We start from the raw sequence: 19,452 nt of genomic DNA on the forward strand, positions 1-19,452 counted from the left end.
TCTGATTGTCGCAACTTTTCTTTGTTTAAAATTCTAAAGATTCTAAAACTTTCTGTTGTTTATTTCCAGGTTTAAATACCAAAGTGACTAGATTTTCATTGCATATTTTTGGATTCTGGACATAAGCGAAAATATTGGGGGGGGTTGAGAGGTATTAAGTACAGAACTTCCTTCCCACCCTTTGCTAGGAACTAAAGACTTGCTAATGGTAGTTTTCTTTACAATAAAGAACAAAACACTCAAGCCAGTGAATTTTCTGTCAACGAAAATGAGGAATGATTTATTACATCAACAAACAACCTTTCCTGAATCAGCTCTGATAAGCAATATGAAGCAATATTGTACCAGAAAGGTCAAAAAAGTGATAAGCAGGGTGTTTTGTCCTTAGAATCCAGACTCTTTCCTCGTCTTTGCTACATTGGCTACATTGGTTGAGTTTCTGGTGGCGAGCTACTCCTACTCCAACTGAGAAACCACAGAGTGAGGGAGAGAGATGGAGCCAAGCAAATTCACCCCTCCTACTCTCTGAAACCTGTTGAAATCACAGAGTACACAAGCTGACACTGAAATCTCTCGTTTCTGTCCTTCAGGGATGCACATTTGCATACTGATTAGCATTTGCATGAGGACGGCATAGCTGTCTCTCATTGAAACCGAAGTTCATAGCGTGTTAGCGCTTGGGTTTGCAATTAAATCTGGATGTCTGCTAGCCGTTAGCGTAGCAAATAGGGAGTTTTCTCATGCAAAATTCATATGAAGACAGTTCAGGTTGGTGTGACACTAAAATCAAGTGACTTTGGTTCCTAAAAAGGAGAGAAATCGGTTTTTGGCCACTTACTAGGTAACATGCTAATGCTAATTTTAGTAGCTTTTTTGCAGGGGTGCTCAATCTTCTGGAGATCTACCACCCTGCCGAGTTTAGCTCCAACTCTAACACGCCTGATCTGCACATAGAAGGCCTTCAAGAGCATCTGAACTCTAGGGTTGTGGATTTCCAGGACCAGGACCAAGACCAGGCCTGAGCACCTCTGCTTTAGTGCACGTCCTGTCAAGGACAAAATATTCCAAGATGTACAAGATTTGTGGAAAATTTTCTGAGGGCGAACTTTTGAAACAAAGGATTCCAACCAGGCAAAGTGGCTAAAATAAGAACCGACATGCAATGTTCCTCACAGCCTTCCTTCATTTTTCTGCAGACCTTCTGTTTCTCAGGTTACAGAGATACGTTCCAAATCTTTAAGGAGGTGGCGACATCTAGTGGAAGCAGACAGCAAGGTCAACAATCACGAAAGGCACCTTTCATAAATCCTGAATGTTCTAAAAAGCACTTTAGCTGGGCTCACCTCTTAGCTGATATGCTTCTGTATGTATGATACATTTATATACTTAGGCATACAATTAATACACATCACAAGCAGATTATGTGCTTAGCTGGCTTTTTGCCAAGATGTTTCAACAAACACCGTATCATGGTTTGGTTTAATCAATATGTGGCATGAGCAACAGGTACGATTTCCTGCTTAGGCTATGTGCACTGGAAAGCACAGCATTCCTCTTCTGTTACAGTATTCCGAATATGATATCAGGCTGAAACGAATGAGAGAAATACAGCAATTGATTACATGGAAACATCACGTTGCATTTCTCAAACTAACATCCATCTTCTGTATCTAATCTCTATCTGCTGCATACAGTCAATTACCACAAATAATAATAATGATAACAGTAATAATAATAATTTTGGTAAAAACATGCAGAAAAATTAATTGAATGCCGTATCATGCAAAAGTCAGAGACCACCCATCATTTAGAACAACTTATTCATTCTTTAGCATCGGAAAAATAGCATGAAAACACAAAAACTACAACTAAATATACATTTTCTCAGTATATCATGTGCCTTCCTTTTACCTTTTTAACAGGTTCCATTCTTTTCGGGCGACTTGCTTTCAGTCTTTCTGCAAGGATTTTTTTTCAGTCTTAGGCTTGATACACATATGCTACCTCTGCATGGTGCGAGTGTGTGCTGGCCTCTCAAACATACAGCGTTTAAGCTGTGGAGCCGAGCAGCATGAAAGTTAGACATTCCTTTTTCCAGACTCTGCTCATTTAAAAAAGCACACAATATATTTGTTTATCCTCAGCAGCATTCTGACTTGTAATTAGGCAAAAGTTTAACCCCAGTACAGCAACTGGGAAACTGGTCTGCAGCACAGAATGTTAAACCAGTATTACATAATGAATGAAATGATATTTAAAAAATAACATTTTCATACAGTTTTCATTTTCATTGATTTTCAAGGCTTACTTCACTGTATTTTGTGCAGAAAAAAAAAAAATCGGCGCTAGGTCTTTTATCTAAATACTGCGGTGTCTGGGATGCTCTGCCGCTTCACATGCACAGCCTGTGTGAAAGCACGAACCATTAAACATTTGCGCCAAGACGATAAGCAAGATGTCGCTCACGTCACGCACAAGTAGTATGTGTGAATCAGTCCTGAGAAGTTGGTAGCACTTTTTTGGCTTCTGTCCATCCAAGTAAACCCAAACACTTTCAATGATGTTGTTGCTCAGTTCATTGTTCTGAGAACACAAGCATTTGCAAATGTTCTTCTTTTTGTTATCAGTAAGAGCTTCTTGAACAGTTATACATCCTTTCAGGCCCACAGCGCTGAGCGGTCTTCTCACAGTGGAAGGATGGACAGAAACACCTATGGATGTTTTCAGATCTGAAGCAGCTTGATTTCCTCCTCTCTCTCAGAGATGAAAGTGTAAATGGCTGTTTATCTGCTGGGGACAGTGTCTCCCAGGTCTTCCAGGTGGTTGTTAGGAGGAGCATTTTCTTTGTATCGTCCAATAATTCTTTAAACTCCACCTGCACTGCCTCATGCAAGTCGATTATCTTGTCATATTCCCTTCAGAATTACCTTGCAAAAATGTGTATATAATAGCCGTATTGACAAACAAAGGAAGGGTGGCCTCCGATTGTTGCACTGTAGCTCATGTTCTCTAATCAATATTAAATATTTTATCACATTGCAAATGACGTTATTTGAAATATTGCATTACAGCGATACAAAGTTTTGACCACATCATGCGAACCTATAGTATGTGTATTCTACCTTTTGAATGAACTGCTGCCCCAGGTATTGGGATGCTGATTTGGGGAGGGTCTCCTGTTCCCCAGCCTTGCAGCGCAAGTAGCCATAAAGATTTGCAGCCTGGAGAGAAAAACCTGCTACAACCAAAGCCTGAAGAGACACATGCAGAGAATATAGCAGAAATGAATCAGTGTTTTCTCTGTGGCGTGTCAGGGCAAGATTACAATATGTCATTGCTATCATGTGGTGCAGTACTTCTGGAATACTGAGCAAATGAATGTATCATAAATAAGACGGAGCAATTACAGACCCGTGTATAGTAACTGTACAAATGGCACAGCAACAAGTAGGAGAGACAGTAGGAGAGACAGCAACAAGTAGGAGCACAGCCCAACACATTTTGTTTTATGGTTAAATTATTATGGTTAAAATATTCATATTTTCAATGCTCATTGCACAGTTTATCAGCTCCACTTACTGTATAGCTGCACTGTGTAGTTCTACAGTTACAGACTGTAGTCCATCTGTTTCTCTGATACTCTGTTACCCTGTTCTTCAGTGGTCAGGACCCACATGGACCCTCACAGAGCAGGTACTATTTGGGTGATGGATCATTCTCAGCACTGCAGTAACACTGATGTCGTGGTAAAATGTTAGTGTGTGTTGCGCTGGTCTGAGTGGATCAGACACAGCAGTGGTGCTGGAGTTTTTAAACACCTCAGTGTCACTGCTGGACTGAGAATTGTCAACTAGCCAAAAAACATCCAGCCTATGGACAGCTTCCTGTGACCACTGATGAAGGACTAGAGGATGACCAACACAAATTGTGCAGCAGCAGATGAGCTGTCGTCTCTGACTTTACATCTACAAGGTGGACCGAGAAGGTAGGAGTGTCTAATAGAGTGGACAGTGAGTGGACGCAGTGTTCAAAAACCCCAACAGCACTGCTGTGTCTGATCCACTCGCATCAGTGCAACACACACTAACACATCACCACCACGTCAATGTTAATGCAGTGCTGAGAATGATCCACCACCCTAATAGTATCTGCTCTGTGAGGGTCCATGGGGGTCCTGACCACTGAAGAACAGGGTAGCAGAGTACCAGAGAAACAGATGGACTACAGTCTGTAACTGTAGAACTACAGAGTGCAGCTATACAGTAAGTGGAGCTGATAAACTGGACAAGGAGCGCAGAAACAAGAAGGTGATAATCCCATGAGTTTTACCGGTGTGAGCCACCAGAGGGCGCACAGGAGCAATGAAGAGAGACTTTAAACAGCTGCCTTGACTTGATTTACCAACAGCACTACGGCATGCCCCGTCAAAATCCTGATGCTTTTTATCATTCCTAAACAACTGCTTCATTCTTGATCCAATCACTGCAACTGTTTCACTACGTGCTATTTGGCACACAGTTTGGCAGGAAACCAAAGTTTGTGTAACTGTGAAACCTGTGAGTGTAGTTTCAATTTGGACCACCGGATATTAAAGATGCCTGGGGAGCGAAACCCAATACACTGACAGCGTAGAGGATGACCATTTCCAAAAATGTCAGAGTTTAAAAAAAAATAATAATAATCTAAAAAATAATACTGCATTGCTGTAAGCAGCGGTGGTCTGTGCCACTTCCCAATCAAAACAACGACACTGAAACAGTTGAAACTGCTGTTAAAATACACATAGAAGCCAAAAGTAGTGATAGATTAAAGAAAATCTCTCTACAGTGTAAATATTATTTAGCTTTCTATTTATAATTGTTTATGTTGTTAACTCCTCATACAAACCAGTAGCTCATGTGCAAAACTCCATGTGAATTTGGGGCAAAATACAAATACCCTCACAGTGTAAATATATTAGCTTTTTATTTATTTATAATTCAACGGAAGGATAGAGTTCATATTTTATTATCTATATATTATATAATCGCTGCTGTTGGAACAAAAGTTTGTATCTCCAAAACGTGAACTTTACAGGAGAAGGAAAAAACAGACTTTACTTTTAATGTAAGTCAATGGAGCCAGATGTTTTTCCAAGCCATTCTGGGCCATTTCTTTTGGTCATGATTTACAAACAATGTAAAGGACAACAGGCATTTTGAAATTACGCCAAAAACTGAAAAATGTTCCAACGGCAACGACATATATAGCTTTATTATGATTTTATTCATTTGTTTTTTACTTTTAGTATTATATATCGTCTATATAGTAACAGGTAACATTTTGTAAAAAACCTTGCTAAGTTACTTAACAAAGTTAATTACTTGCTTGTTACTTTCTCATTACTTCTCTTTTTCTTGAGTGCCCTGCTGCTTTGCTGTATTTTCCCTGTATTTTCCTGGACTAAAATAATGATCTCATCTCATAAACCTCCTTTGACCCATAATTAAACTAAAAATAAAAGCTTAATTTGAAACAGAAGGCTGCAACATGGTCCAAACAGGGGCTATTTAAGACTAGGAGCATTGTGTGCGAAACGTTTCAAAAACATCTGAAACAGGTGATGTGATCATGCACAAGATTTTTTCCAAATCATTTTAGGCTGTTTCTTTTAGTCCATTCATCATGAAATTTACATACAATGTAAAAAGTAAACCGTGTTTTCAAATTATGTCAAAAAACTGAAAAATGTAAAAAAAATGGGCTTCCCAATGAAAATGAGTGCCTCATTAAGCGAATACAACAACAAAGGCCTTTTATGCTTGCACAGCTGAAAAGCTGTGTAACTGAAGGATGACAAAAAAATCTTTTATTTTTTGTCTTCAAAAGATGCTCCTGTCCCAACATTTTTGGAACGTGTTGCAGGCATCAAATCTGGAATGAGCGTACATTTACAAAATCAAGTCCACAAGCTAAAATATAAAAAAGAGACACAAGATATAACAAAGGCATTAGTGCTGCGGCAGTACGCTTTAGCCTGGACTGAGCTGGGATAGTCTGATTTTTAAGTTTGCTGGTGTTCTTCCTTGTCTTTGATGTCAAATCTATGAGGCAGTTTTGAATCTGTACTTTCTACTTCCTATTGTCTTTCTTCAACCAGGGAAAGTCAGCACAGTCCAGACTAAATGGATGAGAAGATATCATCTAATAATACCACACAAGGTGCATGACTTAGCTTAGATTTTAAAGTCTATATGTGTTGGATAGTACAGGTTTCAACACAGTTAAAACGCTATTTAAAACAGATAACAAATGGTCCAAGATAGGGCTCCACCAAACATTTGTGCCCAGGGGTTTAGATTTTTTGATCCAGTCATGACTCTGGGTCTACCTGTAACATAAACTAGAAAACTGAAGTCTGCAAAACATTCATTTAATGCAGTTCCATGTTGTTTGAACCAGATAAACGTTCCAACCTAAAACACATAAAAATAGTCATTAAAAAATATGAACAGTGGGGGCTCCCGAGTGGCGCCACCGTCTAAGCGTTGGCCCTATCATCAGGAGATTACGAGTTTGATCCCTGGTGATGCTACAGCCATCTATAGCCGGGAATCCAAGAGAGCACAATTGGCCTCTCTCCTTGGGTGGATAGGACAGCCCTCCTTCCCCAGGTTTCTCAGAGGAAGCCTGTGCTAGCCTTCCTAGCATTGGTAGTATCATGTGACTGGAGGAGTCCTAACTAATGGGTGGAATTGGAAACAACTAAATTGTGGAGAAATCTGGCAAAAAAAAAAAAAAAATATATATATATATATATATATATATATATATATATGAACATAGTAGAAGACAAATATCAGTATGATAGAACAGAAATATACTTTAAAAATGTATTTGAAGTGTATTTTTGCATGTTTTAAATGGGTCTGTTCATAAACAATTTCAGAATACAATGAGTTGTTGTAAATTGATATTGAGGAATGAACTTCATTCATTGTCTCATGTGGAGGCTTTCGTTTAACACTGAGCTAAAACTAACTCTGCCTTGTGGAGGCTGTGTTTTAGCCTTGCTAGCTCCCAAGGTCAGTTATTTAACGGCTTCAAAATGATGCCAAATACTCACAGATGGCAATGCTAAGGGAATATGAGAAGATCATATGTACTACTTGACCCGGTTTAACTATAAAACGACTCCGTCCTACATGTCCCCCTTGCTAAGTTGCACTCCACTCGCCTCTAGCTGACTGGATGTCCATCCATTAAGCAATTTTCTTCTTTCGTTCATTTATTCTCAACATCTGATTTACAATTATTACATTTTCATATTCCTATTCTTTCTTAAACGGCTTGTTTTCTTGTGTGTGTGTGTGTGTGTGTGTGGCATTACCAGCCATTTCATCTTGAAGGAGAAGAGCGTTGTGAAGAAGAAGGTAGTCCAAACAAGAGGGCAGACGATCAAACCCAACCAGAAAATCTGAGCCTCTGCTTCTGTGCCACTACAGTTCCGACCCTGCATACACACGTGCACACACACACACACACACACACACACACAATAAATACTGCTGTTGCTCCTAGTTATGTTTATATATTGTGCTGTAAACTACCTCAAACCATTTAGTGCAAATCTTGCTCTCATGTAAATACAACAATCTGTTGTATATGCTACAGAAATATGCTAATAAATATACCTTTATTCCTAATCTCTCATATTTTACTCTAATTTATGTCTATTGCATTTCTGCCTGATTTTTTTTTTATTATTATTCTACCAAATTAATGTCTTTTTTAAATCTGGCCTTTTTTAAATTTGTCCTTTTTATTCTGCCTAATTTATGTCTATTCTTTTATTCTTTAATTCTGCCAATGTTTTTTATTCTGCATAATTTAGCCTTTTTTTAATGCCATCTAATTTGTATTTTTTTAATCCTGCCTAATTTATTTATTTATTTATTTTTGTGAGAGCAACCAAACTAAGATTTATTTGAATATTCTCCCAGGTTTATGCTCTTTAATGTTATCTATATTCTGTACAGTAGCTAAGAAACAGAGAGAAGTAGTGCGTCATGAAGTTGACAGGACAGGGCAGCGTTTAGAAGTTTCTCTCACTTGCCTTCTTGGCCTCAAACATCCAGTGGCTCCGCCCGTCTTCATCGATCTGATTCCACCAGCGCAGACCAACCAGCAGCCTGCCAGTCACATTCTAAGCACCAAGCACAAGAAGCCGGCGAGGCACAGGAGCAATAGAGTTAAGAACAAAAGAATAAATTCCACAAGCAAATGATTAAATATCTGAACATTAAACTACACAATAGAAATAATGATAAGTACAATTTTTTAAAAACATTCACCGCTTACATTTTTCGCTTGTGATACATACAGACCCATTTCCAAAAAGCTGTAACATCGTGCAACTTGTAAATATGTGTAAAAAATTGCAATGACATGTAAATCATGTAAACCTTATATTTAATTGGAAATAGTACAAATACAACCTATCAGATGATAAAACTGAGAAATACACTACTCACAAAAAGTCAGGGATATTTGGCTTTCGGGTGAAATTTCAGGATGACCCTAAAATGCACTCTAACCTTTACAGATGAACTTAATGGGAGCTTAACGGCAAGGTGGTGGTGGTGGTGTTAGTGTACAGAACTGCCCAATACTTACAGTGACGAGCCCATACGACTGAATACCATCATTAATCCAGTCATTGTGCCTCTGCATGAACAGCACAGGCCTAATTTCATCTTCATGGACGACGATGCTCCAGCTCTTTGTGGTCGCATCGTTAGGGAATGGATGCTGGAGACTGGGGTACCTCAAATAGAGTGGCCTGCACTTTCTCAAGACCTGGATCCCTTAGAAAACCTATAGGATCAGCTGAATAGCCGTGTAGAGGCTCGTAACTCTGTATGAAATATAAATTTCACCAGAAAATCTAATATCCCTAACTTTTTGTGAGTAGTGTATATGTGCATTCTGAAGTTGATGCCAACAACATGTCCCAAAAGTTGGGGCAGGGACATGTTTACAACACCAATAAGAGGTGTTTCATCACCTCTTATTTTAACAGCACTCTGTAAGCACTTGGGAACTGAGGAGACACTGCTGTAGTTTTGAAAGTGAAATGTCTTCTCGTTCTTGTTTGATACAGGATTTAAGCCGCTCAACAGTTTACAGCAAATGTTTTCAGTGGTGACAGGTCCGGACTGCAGGCAGACCAGTTTAGCACCTGGACTCTTTAAGTATGGACACAACCTATTTGGTTGTAATATGCGCAGAAAAAGTGGTTTGTGATTGTCTTGCTGAAATAATCAAGGCCTTCCTTGAAAAAGACGTTGTCTGGATGGCAGCATATATTGCTACAACCTGTATATATTGCTCAGCATTAATGGTGCCTTCACAGACATACACGTTCCCCATGCCATATGCACTAATGCACCCTTATACCATCATGGATGCTGGCTTTTGAAATATGCACTGATAACAAGCTCGATGTTCTTTAGCCTGGAGGATTCCTGTCCATGATTTTCCAAAAAGAAGTTTACATTTTAATTTGTTGTTCTATGGAACACTTTCCATTTTGCCCCAGTCCAACATAAATGAGTTCAGGCCCAAAGAAGGCGGCAGTGTTTCTGGGTCCTGTTCATATCTAATTTCATCTTTGCACTGTAAAGTTCTGATTTGCATTTATGGATGCAGTGATGAACTGTTTTCACAGACAGAGGTTTTCAGAAGTGTTTGAGCCCATGCAGTGATTTCCACTAGAGAAGCATGTCTGTTTTTAATGAAGTGCCGCATGAAGGCCTGAAAATCACAGCCATGCGAAACTAGATTCTGGCCTTGTCCCTCGCATAGAGATTTTTCTAGATTCTCTGAATCTTCTAATGTTATGATGTACCAAAGATAATGAAAAACAAAAGTTCTTTGCTTGTCTTTATTTACATTTTGCACAGCACCCCAACTTTTTTGGCAACAGGGTTTAACTTTTTTGCCCCAAAGTTTCATGTACCCTACAACAGAATGGTGCTGATATGCAGATTCCTTCTTTCTTCTCTGAATTCCTTCCCCACAAAGTCATTCCACTCAACTGTTTATTAAAAAGATCTATTATTCTGTCTTATATTTACCTTCACAGACCAGAAGTCACATGAGAGCAAAGTGATGACCATGAGAAAGCACATGACGAAACTCCTGCTGAACCAGTCGCAGCACAGATAGGCAATGATGGCACTAACACGGAAAAACAAGTGGAAGAATGTGGCCAGTGGATGCCTGGAAAATGAGAAACAGAGTGAGAACAAAGAACCACAGAACACTCACTGGAACAGTGACACTAAAGAATCTCACGTGGTTCCTTCAAGGACCTTTCAAAGAAAGGCACTTTGAAAACCCAACTGAAAAGAAGTTCATCTACACCATCAGAAAATCACTGAGCAGGCACAATTTCATTCATCAAGGTACAATGTAGACCGATCAGGCATGACATCATGACCACCTCCATGTTTCTACGCTCATTGTCCATTTTATCAGCCCCACTTACTGTATAGCTGCACTTTGTAGTTCTACAGTTACAGACTGTAGTCCATCTGTTTCTCTGATACTCTGTTATCCCCTTTTACCCTGTTCTTCAGTGGTCAGGACCCCATGGACCCTCACAGAGCACAGTGTGTGTGTGTTGTGCTGGTACAAGCGGATCAGACACAGCAGTGCTGCTAGAGTTTTTAAACAACTCAGTGTCACTGCTGGACTGAGAATAGTCCACCAACCAAACATAACCAGCCAACAGCGTCCTGTGAGCACTGATGAAGGACTAGAGGATGACCAACACAAACTGTTTAAAAACACTGTGTTTAGCAACTCTTTTGCAACAATTCTTTGGTTTAAACTCTTCATCTCCCAGTGATTCTGGTTGGTACTCAAAGCAGCATTTACTTAATGTTCAAAAAACTTTCTCCGATTAGTGCCACAGACTGACGATGCAACAAGTGTACAAGTCTGGGGAAGATACTTGGTTTGGCTAATTAATATTTGATTATGTTAAATCTCGTGTGCTGTTGATGAAATTTAAGTCCAAGGCATCCAAAGCGATGCAACTGTCTAAGTGTTGGCCCCATCATCAAGATATCACGAGCTGTATCTCCGGTACAGCCATCCATGGCCAGGAGAGGGTAGGATGGGTGGGCAGAATGACCTCTCCTCTCCACCATCACTCAGCATGATGCTAGCTGGCGATGCTAACAAAACCGGCAGTCAGTATTCTCCTCCACTGTCCAGACCAGTGTTGTAGCGTTAGCAGCAGCTCAAAATGATGTGGTGGTACTTTCCTTCACCCTCCTAGCACTGCTGGTATTGTATGCAGGTGGACTTCACTAGTGGGTGGAATTCAATGTAATCAAATTGGTGAGAAAATTGGAAAAAAGGCCCAAAAAATGAAATTGAGTAAGTCCATATGATGGCTGGGGTCATCTAGGAGAAATCTGGAGTCAAACTTTGTTTTTCCAAACTCAGAAGATATCAATTAGTTTTTAGATTGCTAACTTTGTTCATTTTTATATACAATACAACACAAAAGAGTTCAACACAAAACATTCTTAGATGCCATGGACTTTTGCACAGTCCTGTACGTGGGAATGTGGACTTACTAGGTTATTTGGAACAAGCTGAGTCAGAAAGTTTTAATCCAGCCCAACAGCTCATGAATGCAGAACTCAAAATAGGGGCGATAGCACCCTTGTCACAGACAACAAACAAGACGCTCATTATAATAACAACACAATGTCTCCAGATGAGTGGCAACCCAATAGTAAAAAAATCATGTAAGTATCTCTTAAACATTACAAACCTACAATTTCGGGGAATTGCTGGCTGATGGATAGTCAGAGGTGAATGAAAACACTCTGGATGGTGAGGGCAGAGTCTGATGAGTGACCTGATGTGTGAATCATGTTGCTGTTTTCACCCTTTGTTTGAATATGAAGGCCAAACAGCAGAGCGACAGAACCAGGATTTTAGATGATTTACTCACTGATGCTTGCACCACAGCTCAATGACGTTGTGCTTGCTAGTTAGGGGCAGGTCTGCTGTATGTCATGATATGTGGATCTTGTTTGTATATTAAACCGTTCTGAAGTTATGAAGACTAGAAGCGACCTACCAAGGGTGAATGCACCACTTTCAACGTAAAAAGGTTCTAGCTTCAATAAAGCTTTCAGTTTTCTGTATGTTTATATTTTCACATTTTTCAGTTGAGTTCCATTCTTTGTGTGCTGTATAATTTTCCTCCCTTTTCATTTGCAAAATAGCCCAGAATTAACTGGAAGTAGGCATTTCTTTAATTACTGACGTATTCAAAACACTGACACACTGAAAGAACCATCAGACTCAGGAAATAACAGAACAGTTCAAAAGTTGAATTTTCTTTGGTGAACTTCCTCCTTAACGGTAAAAATCTATGGAATGTGGTATGGTGATGAATCAAAAAGGCCCTCAATGGAGCTGGAGAAAAGGAGGAAATGCTCTTCTACTGGGGCCAAAGCTGCACCATCTGCTGGCAGTTAGCCAGTGTTGGGTGACCCATGTCTAACTGAGATAACAACCTGCAGAAACACTAATTTCCAGGTTAACTGTTTTCACACTATAAACACAAATTTTAAATGAATTACAGATTGTTACAGTTGGCCCTGTTTTATATGTCAGATTTAAATTGTGTTTATGTATACCAGGCTAAATGGCGCAATGAAAGTAACTTAAAATATCCAAGAATTCAACTGTTTGTACATCACAGGAGGCTAAACCATCTTGATACTGATTTTTTATTTTTTTTGGCAAGGGTAGTAGGTGCAAAGTGTATGCCCTAAGTTCTCTGGCAGCTCTGATAGGGGCTACATTTGAACAAACGTGAATTTTGGAGCTATTTTTAAGTCAGCTTGGTCAAATTATTAATCTGCACTTTTATTGATACCGTCAACAACTTAGCAACCACCTGGGATACCATGCCAATGGTCTAGTAGCACCTTAGAAACCACCTGCGATACCATACCAGTGGTCTAGTAGCACCTTAGCAACCACCTGGAATACCATACCAATGGTCTAGTAGCATCTTAGCAACCACCTGGAATACCATGTCAATGATCTAGTAACACCTTATCAACCACTTAGAATAAGTTAAGTGATACTTTTTTGATCCCACAACCGGGGAAATTCCACCTCCGCATTTAACCCATCCATGAAGTGAAACACCACATACACACTAGTGAACACACAAACACTAGGGGGCAGTGAGCACATTTGCCCGGAGCGGTGGGCAGCCCTATCCACGGCGCCCGGGGAGCAGTTGGGGGTTAGGTGTCTTGCTCAAGGACACCACAGTTATGAACTGTCGGCCCTGGGGATCAAACCGGCGACCTTCCGGTTACAGGGCCAGCTCCCTAACCTCCAGCCCACGACTGGCCCCACGACTGCTGAATACCATATCAATGATCTAGTAACACCTTAGCAACCACCTAGAACACCATATCAATGGTATAGCAGCATATCAGAAACCACCTTGGATATTATACCAATGGTCTAGAAGCACATTAGAAACCACCTAGGATACCATATCATTGGTCTAATAACACCTAAGCAACTACCTGGGCTTACTGTATATACTGTATAAACTCAGTTAAGATTTCAAAAACAATCAACAGCTATCTATGACTTTGTCACGCCAACCTAAAATTCGTTCACAAACTTTCCTCTACTAGTGATTATTACTTTTAGTGGTGGTACTAGTAGTATAAGTTGTAGTAACAGTGGTAGTGTTATAATTTATCCCAGCCAAATCATCTAACAGTCATCATAATATTAATTAATTCTGCCCAGTGCACTCTACTTGTTAACCTCTATACCAGTGTTTCTCAGCACTGGTCCTGGAGGCCCATTAGTGCTTTTCCTGCTTTAACACATCCACTTTACAGCCACTCAATAATGGGCTGCTAATGAGCTGATTAACTGCTTCAGGTGTGCTGGGAGCAGGAAAACACTAAAACCTGCATGGCAGTGGGCCTCCAGGGAGATGTGCTTAGCAGAGAAACACTACTCCTTTCTCATCCCTGCTGAAAAAGCATTATTACAACATTCAAAACCTAAAAGTATTGCTTTCCAGTGGGAAATGGATTAATAGCTACCATCAGAGACCACTTGTTTCCTGTAGGACACATTTAGATCCTATTGGGAAATTGATCGGGTTCACTTTTTAAACAGAATCCTGTAAACTGTGAAATCAACCCATCAGGACAAACACAAAACAAGGTTAACCCATTTCTTATGAGAGACAGGATGGACATCAGGTACCATCAAAACAAACACGTTCTGTTTGGGATGCTGGTACTCTGGTCCCTCAACAGGTTCATGCAGGGTGACCAGCTAAACCAGCACCAGACAAGCACATAACATCTTAATGAGTGCTAGTCTCTACTGTTTATTTAGCAAGGAACATGATATTAAACAGTATTTTATCAGAGATAAGAGGGAGAGGGTGAGGCGAAACAGGATTTTATCAGAGATAAGAGGGAGAAGGCGAGGTTAAACGGGCTTTTATCAGAGATAAGAGGGAGAAGGCGAGGTTAAACGGGATTTTATCAGAGATAAGATGGAGAAGGCGAGGCTAAATGGGATTTTATCAGAGATAAGAGGGAGAAGGCGAGGCTAAAAGGGATTTTATCAGAGATAAGAGGGAGAAGGCGAGGCTAAAAGGGATTTTATCAGAGATAAGAGGGAGAAGGCGAGGTTAAACGGGATTTTATCAGAGATAAGAGGGAGAAGGCGAGGTTAAACGGGCTTTTATCAGAGATAAGAGGGAGAAGGCGAGGTTAAACGGGATTTTATCAGAGATAAGAGGGAGAAGGCGAGGTTAAACGGGCTTTTATCAGAGATAAGAGGGAGATGGCGAGGTTAAACGGGATTTTATCAGAGATAAGAGGGAGAAGGCGAGGTTAAACGAGATTTTATCAGAGATAAGAGGGAGAAGGCGAGGTTAAACGGGATTTTATCAGAGATAAGAGGGAGAAGGCGAGGCTAAATGGGATTTTATCAGAGATAAGAGGGAGAAGGCGAGGCTAAAAGGGATTTTATCAGAGATAAGAGGGAGAAGGCGAGGCTAAAAGGGATTTTATCAGAGATAAGAGGGAGAAGGCGAGGTTAAACGGGATTTTATCAGAGATAAGAGGGAGAAGGCGAGGCTAAATGGGATTTTATCAGAGATAAGAGGGAGAAGGCGAGGCTAAAAGGGATTTTATCAGAGATAAGAGGGAGAAGGCGAGGCTAAAAGGGATTTTATCAGAGATAAGAGGGAGAAGGCGAGGTTAAACGGGATTTTATCAGAGATAAGAGGGAGAAGGCGAGGTTAAACGGGATTTTATCAGAGATAAGAGGGAGAAGGCGAGGTTAAACGGGCTTTTATCAGAGATAAGAGGGAGAAGGCGAGGTTAAACGGGATTTTATCAGAGATAAGAGGGAGAAGGCGAGGTTAAACGGGATTTTATCAGAGATAAGAGGGAGAAGGCGAGGTTAAACGGGATTTTATCAGAGATAAGAGGGAGAAGGCGAGGTTAAACGGGATTTTATCAGAGATAAGAGGGAGAAGGCGAGGTTAACCGGGATTTTATCAGAGATAAGAGGGAGATGGCGAGGTTAAACGGGATTTTATCAGAGATAAGAGGGAGAAGGCGAGGCTAAACGGGATTTTATCAGAGATAAGAGGGAGAAGGCGAGGTTAAACGGGATTTTATCAGAGATAAGAGGGAGAAGGCGAGGCTAAACGGGATTTTATCAGAGATAAGAGGGAGAAGGCGAGGTTAAACGGGATTTTATCAGAGATAAGAGGGAGAAGGCGAGGTTAAACGGGATTTTATCAGAGATAAGAGGGAGAAGGCGAGGTTAAACGGGCTTTTATCAGAGATAAGAGGGAGAAGGCGAGGTTAAACGGGCTTTTATCAGAGATAAGAGGGAGAAGGCGAGGTTAAACGGGATTTTATCAGAGATAAGAGGGAGAAGGCGAGGTTAAACGGGATTTTATCAGAGATAAGAGGGAGAAGGCGAGGTTAAACGGGATTTTATCAGAGATAAGAGGGAGAAGGCGAGGTTAAACGGGATTTTATCAGAGATAAGAGGGAGAAGGCGAGGTTAAAAGGGATTTTATCAGAGATAAGAGGGAGAAGGCGAGGCTAAACGGGATTTTATCAGAGATAAGAGGGAGAAGGCGAGGTTAAACGGGATTTTATCAGAGATAAGAGGGAGAAGGCGAGGTTAAACGGGATTTTATCAGAGATAAGAGGGAGAAGGCGAGGTTAAACGGGCTTTTATCAGAGATAAGAGGGAGAAGGCGAGGTTAAACGGGCTTTTATCAGAGATAAGAGGGAGAAGGCGAGGCTAAACGGGATTTTATCAGAGATAAGAGGGAGAAGGCGAGGCTAAACGGGATTTTATCAGAGATAAGAGGGAGAAGGCGAGGTTAAACGGGATTTTATCAGAGATAAGAGGGAGAAGGCGAGGTTAAACGGGATTTTATCAGAGATAAGAGGGAGATGGCGAGGTTAAACGGGATTTTATCAGAGATAAGAGGGAGAAGGCGAGGTTAAACGGGATTTTATCAGAGATAAGAGGGAGAAGGCGAGGTTAAACGGGCTTTTATCAGAGATAAGAGGGAGAAGGCGAGGTTAAACGGGCTTTTATCAGAGATAAGAGGGAGAAGGCGAGGTTAAACGGGATTTTATCAGAGATAAGAGGGAGAAGGCGAGGTTAAACGGGATTTTATCAGAGATAAGAGGGAGAAGGCGAGGTTAAACGGGATTTTATCAGAGATAAGAGGGAGAAGGCGAGGTTAAACGGGATTTTATCAGAGATAAGAGGGAGAAGGCGAGGTTAAACGGGATTTTATCAGAGATAAGAGGGAGATGGCGAGGTTAAACGGGATTTTATCAGAGATAAGAGGGAGAAGGCGAGGCTAAACGGGATTTTATCAGAGATAAGAGGGAGAAGGCGAGGTTAAACGGGATTTTATCAGAGATAAGAGGGAGAAGGCGAGGTTAAACGGGATTTTATCAGAGATAAGAGGGAGAAGGCGAGGCTAAACGGGATTTTATCAGAGATAAGAGGGAGAAGGCGAGGTTAAACGGGATTTTATCAGAGATAAGAGGGAGAAGGCGAGGTTAAACGGGATTTTATCAGAGATAAGAGGAGAAGGCGAGGTTAAACGGGATTTTATCAGAGATAAGAGGGAGAAGGCGAGGTTAAACGGGATTTTATCAGAGATAAGAGGGAGAAGGCGAGGTTAAACGGGATTTTATCAGAGATAAGAGGGAGAAGGCGAGGTTAAACGGGATTTTATCAGAGATAAGAGGGAGAAGGCGAGGTTAAACGGGATTTTATCAGAGATAAGAGGGAGATGGCGAGGTTAAACGGGATTTTATCAGAGATAAGAGGGAGAAGGCGAGGCTAAACGGGATTTTATCAGAGATAAGAGGGAGAAGGCGAGGTTTAAACGGGATTTTATCAGAGATAAGAGGGAGAAGGCGAGGCTAAACGGGATTTTATCAGAGATAAGAGGGAGAAGGCGAGGTTAAACGGGATTTTATCAGAGATAAGAGGGAGAAGGCGAGGTTAAACGGGATTTTATCAGAGATAAGAGGGAGAAGGCGAGGTTAAACGGGCTTTTATCAGAGATAAGAGGGAGAAGGCGAGGTTAAACGGGATTTTATCAGAGATAAGAGGGAGAAGGCGAGGTTAAACGGGATTTTATCAGAGATAAGAGGGAGAAGGCGAGGTTAAACGGGATTTTATCAGAGATAAGAGGGAGAAGGCGAGGTTAAACGGGATTTTATCAGAGATAAGAGGGAGAAGGCGAGGTTAAACGGGATTTTATCAGAGATAAGAGGGAGAAGGCGAGGTTAAAAGGGATTTTATTAGAGATAAGAGGGAGAAGGCGAGGCTAAACGGGATTTTATCAGAGATAAGAGGGAGAAGGCGAGGTTAACCGGGATTTTATCAGAGATAAGAGGGAGAAGGCGAGGCTAAACGGGATTTTATCAGAGATAAGAGGGAGAAGGTGAGGCTAAAAGGGATTTTATCAGAGATAAGAGGGAGAAGGCGAGGTTAACCGGGATTTTATCAGAGATAAGAGGGAGAAGGCGAGGCTAAACGGGATTTTATCAGAGATAAGAGGGAGAAGGCGAGGCTAAACGGGATTTTATCAGAGATAAGAGGGAGAAGGTGAGGCTAAACGGGATTTTATCAGAGATAAGAGGGAGAAGGCGAGGTTAAACCGTATTTTTCTGGTCCGTCGAGCTCGGTCCTCCTCCGCTACGAAATCCAGCGACACGTCCACGATTTCCCCAGAAAGCGACTGCTAAAACAAGACAACAAATCAGACACACGTGAACACAAAAATGGCGAAAACAACGCATATCCTCTACTGCTGTACCACTACAGCTGGGGCTGTGTGACAGACTACCTCAGCCATCCCTCTTTCCAACGAGGCTGCAGTCAGCTGCTCATTGGAATTTCCCCGTTCCACCTTAAATGGTGCAGCAGTCATTATAACGCCTCAGGCGCCAGAATGGAAGTGCAGCACCATTTAAGGTAGAACGGGAAAATTCCAATAAGCAGCTGACTTCGGCTTCGCCACTTTCCACCCACGTTCACTCCTTATATAATTCATTTAATATTCCTGCAGCATCTCGTTTAAATCTCGGTTATTGTGGCAGGTGCTTACATGAAATGGCTCCGATGTTTTGTTGTCGGAACGTTAGTGCTGGGATACAGTTTTTTTTCACACCCGTTTTCCGACGAGACCAGATTCCCTGAGCTAGCACCGTCTACTTCGTTGTTATACTAGCGTATTGCTTGAGAATATAAATTACTAGCCAAGCCGAATGAATGAATGAATGAATGAATGAATGCATGAATGAATGCATGAATGAATGAATAGGACAAGAGGCCGGGCTTACCGGAATATGGGTGGGGGGAAAACTCCACGCATTAACACGCATCTCTCCAACTTTGTCATCTTAGCAAAGCCACCCAGGGTTTTTAGAGGCAGACTAGGCCACATAGGCTGTATCGTGATGAATAAATATTGCTTTCTTTGATTTTGTTTCAACAAAGTAAGCCAGAAGCTGGTTTATGCTGGTCTGGTGCTGGTTCAGTCACCCAGCATAGTCATGCTGGTTGACCAGAATACCAGCATCCAAAGCAAAATACATGCCGTTTGTTTCTGGTGATCAGCCTAATAGCTCCTGTTGCTGCTGAGCAGCACACTAGCATCCAAAACACAACCTGTGCTGATTTTGCTGGTGCTGTGTTTATCTAGTAGGACTGTAAGACCATGGATATAAAATATATCAGTATACCCTGGGTTCACGTGGCTACCAGATCAAGTTACCACATCCAGAGAGAAGAAGGATATCAAAATTATCATGACTC

At 41.1% G+C, this 19,452-nt stretch overlaps 1 protein-coding gene across 4 annotated transcripts; it reads right to left on the reverse strand.

The window, feature by feature from the left end:
• Positions 1–252: 252 nt before the first annotated feature.
• LOC108439084 (Golgi apparatus membrane protein TVP23 homolog A) lies at positions 253–19,155 on the reverse strand. Of its 4 annotated transcripts, none has more exons than XM_037543732.1 (7): positions 18,978–19,155; positions 18,294–18,373; positions 10,119–10,263; positions 8,096–8,185; positions 7,370–7,492; positions 3,123–3,251; positions 253–1,587 (listed from the first exon to the last, which is right to left on the reverse strand). In XM_037543732.1, the coding sequence occupies exons 1-7, from the start codon at positions 19,017–19,019 to the stop codon at positions 1,561–1,563; spliced, it is 636 nt and encodes a 211-aa protein (XP_037399629.1). In that variant the 5' UTR covers positions 19,020–19,155; the 3' UTR covers positions 253–1,560. The 4 variants fall into 4 exon arrangements, with proteins under 4 accessions (XP_037399629.1, XP_017572768.1, XP_017572770.2 ...); XM_017717279.2 differs by having other exon boundaries at positions 18,294–18,376; XM_017717281.2 differs by lacking the exon at positions 18,978–19,155 and adding an exon at positions 18,482–18,588.
• Positions 19,156–19,452: the final 297 nt, after the last annotated feature.

The sequence above is a fragment of the Pygocentrus nattereri genome, chromosome 12, assembly GCF_015220715.1.
Source record: "Pygocentrus nattereri isolate fPygNat1 chromosome 12, fPygNat1.pri, whole genome shotgun sequence".
In the NCBI taxonomy this organism is placed as follows: Eukaryota; Metazoa; Chordata; class Actinopteri; order Characiformes; family Serrasalmidae; genus Pygocentrus; species Pygocentrus nattereri.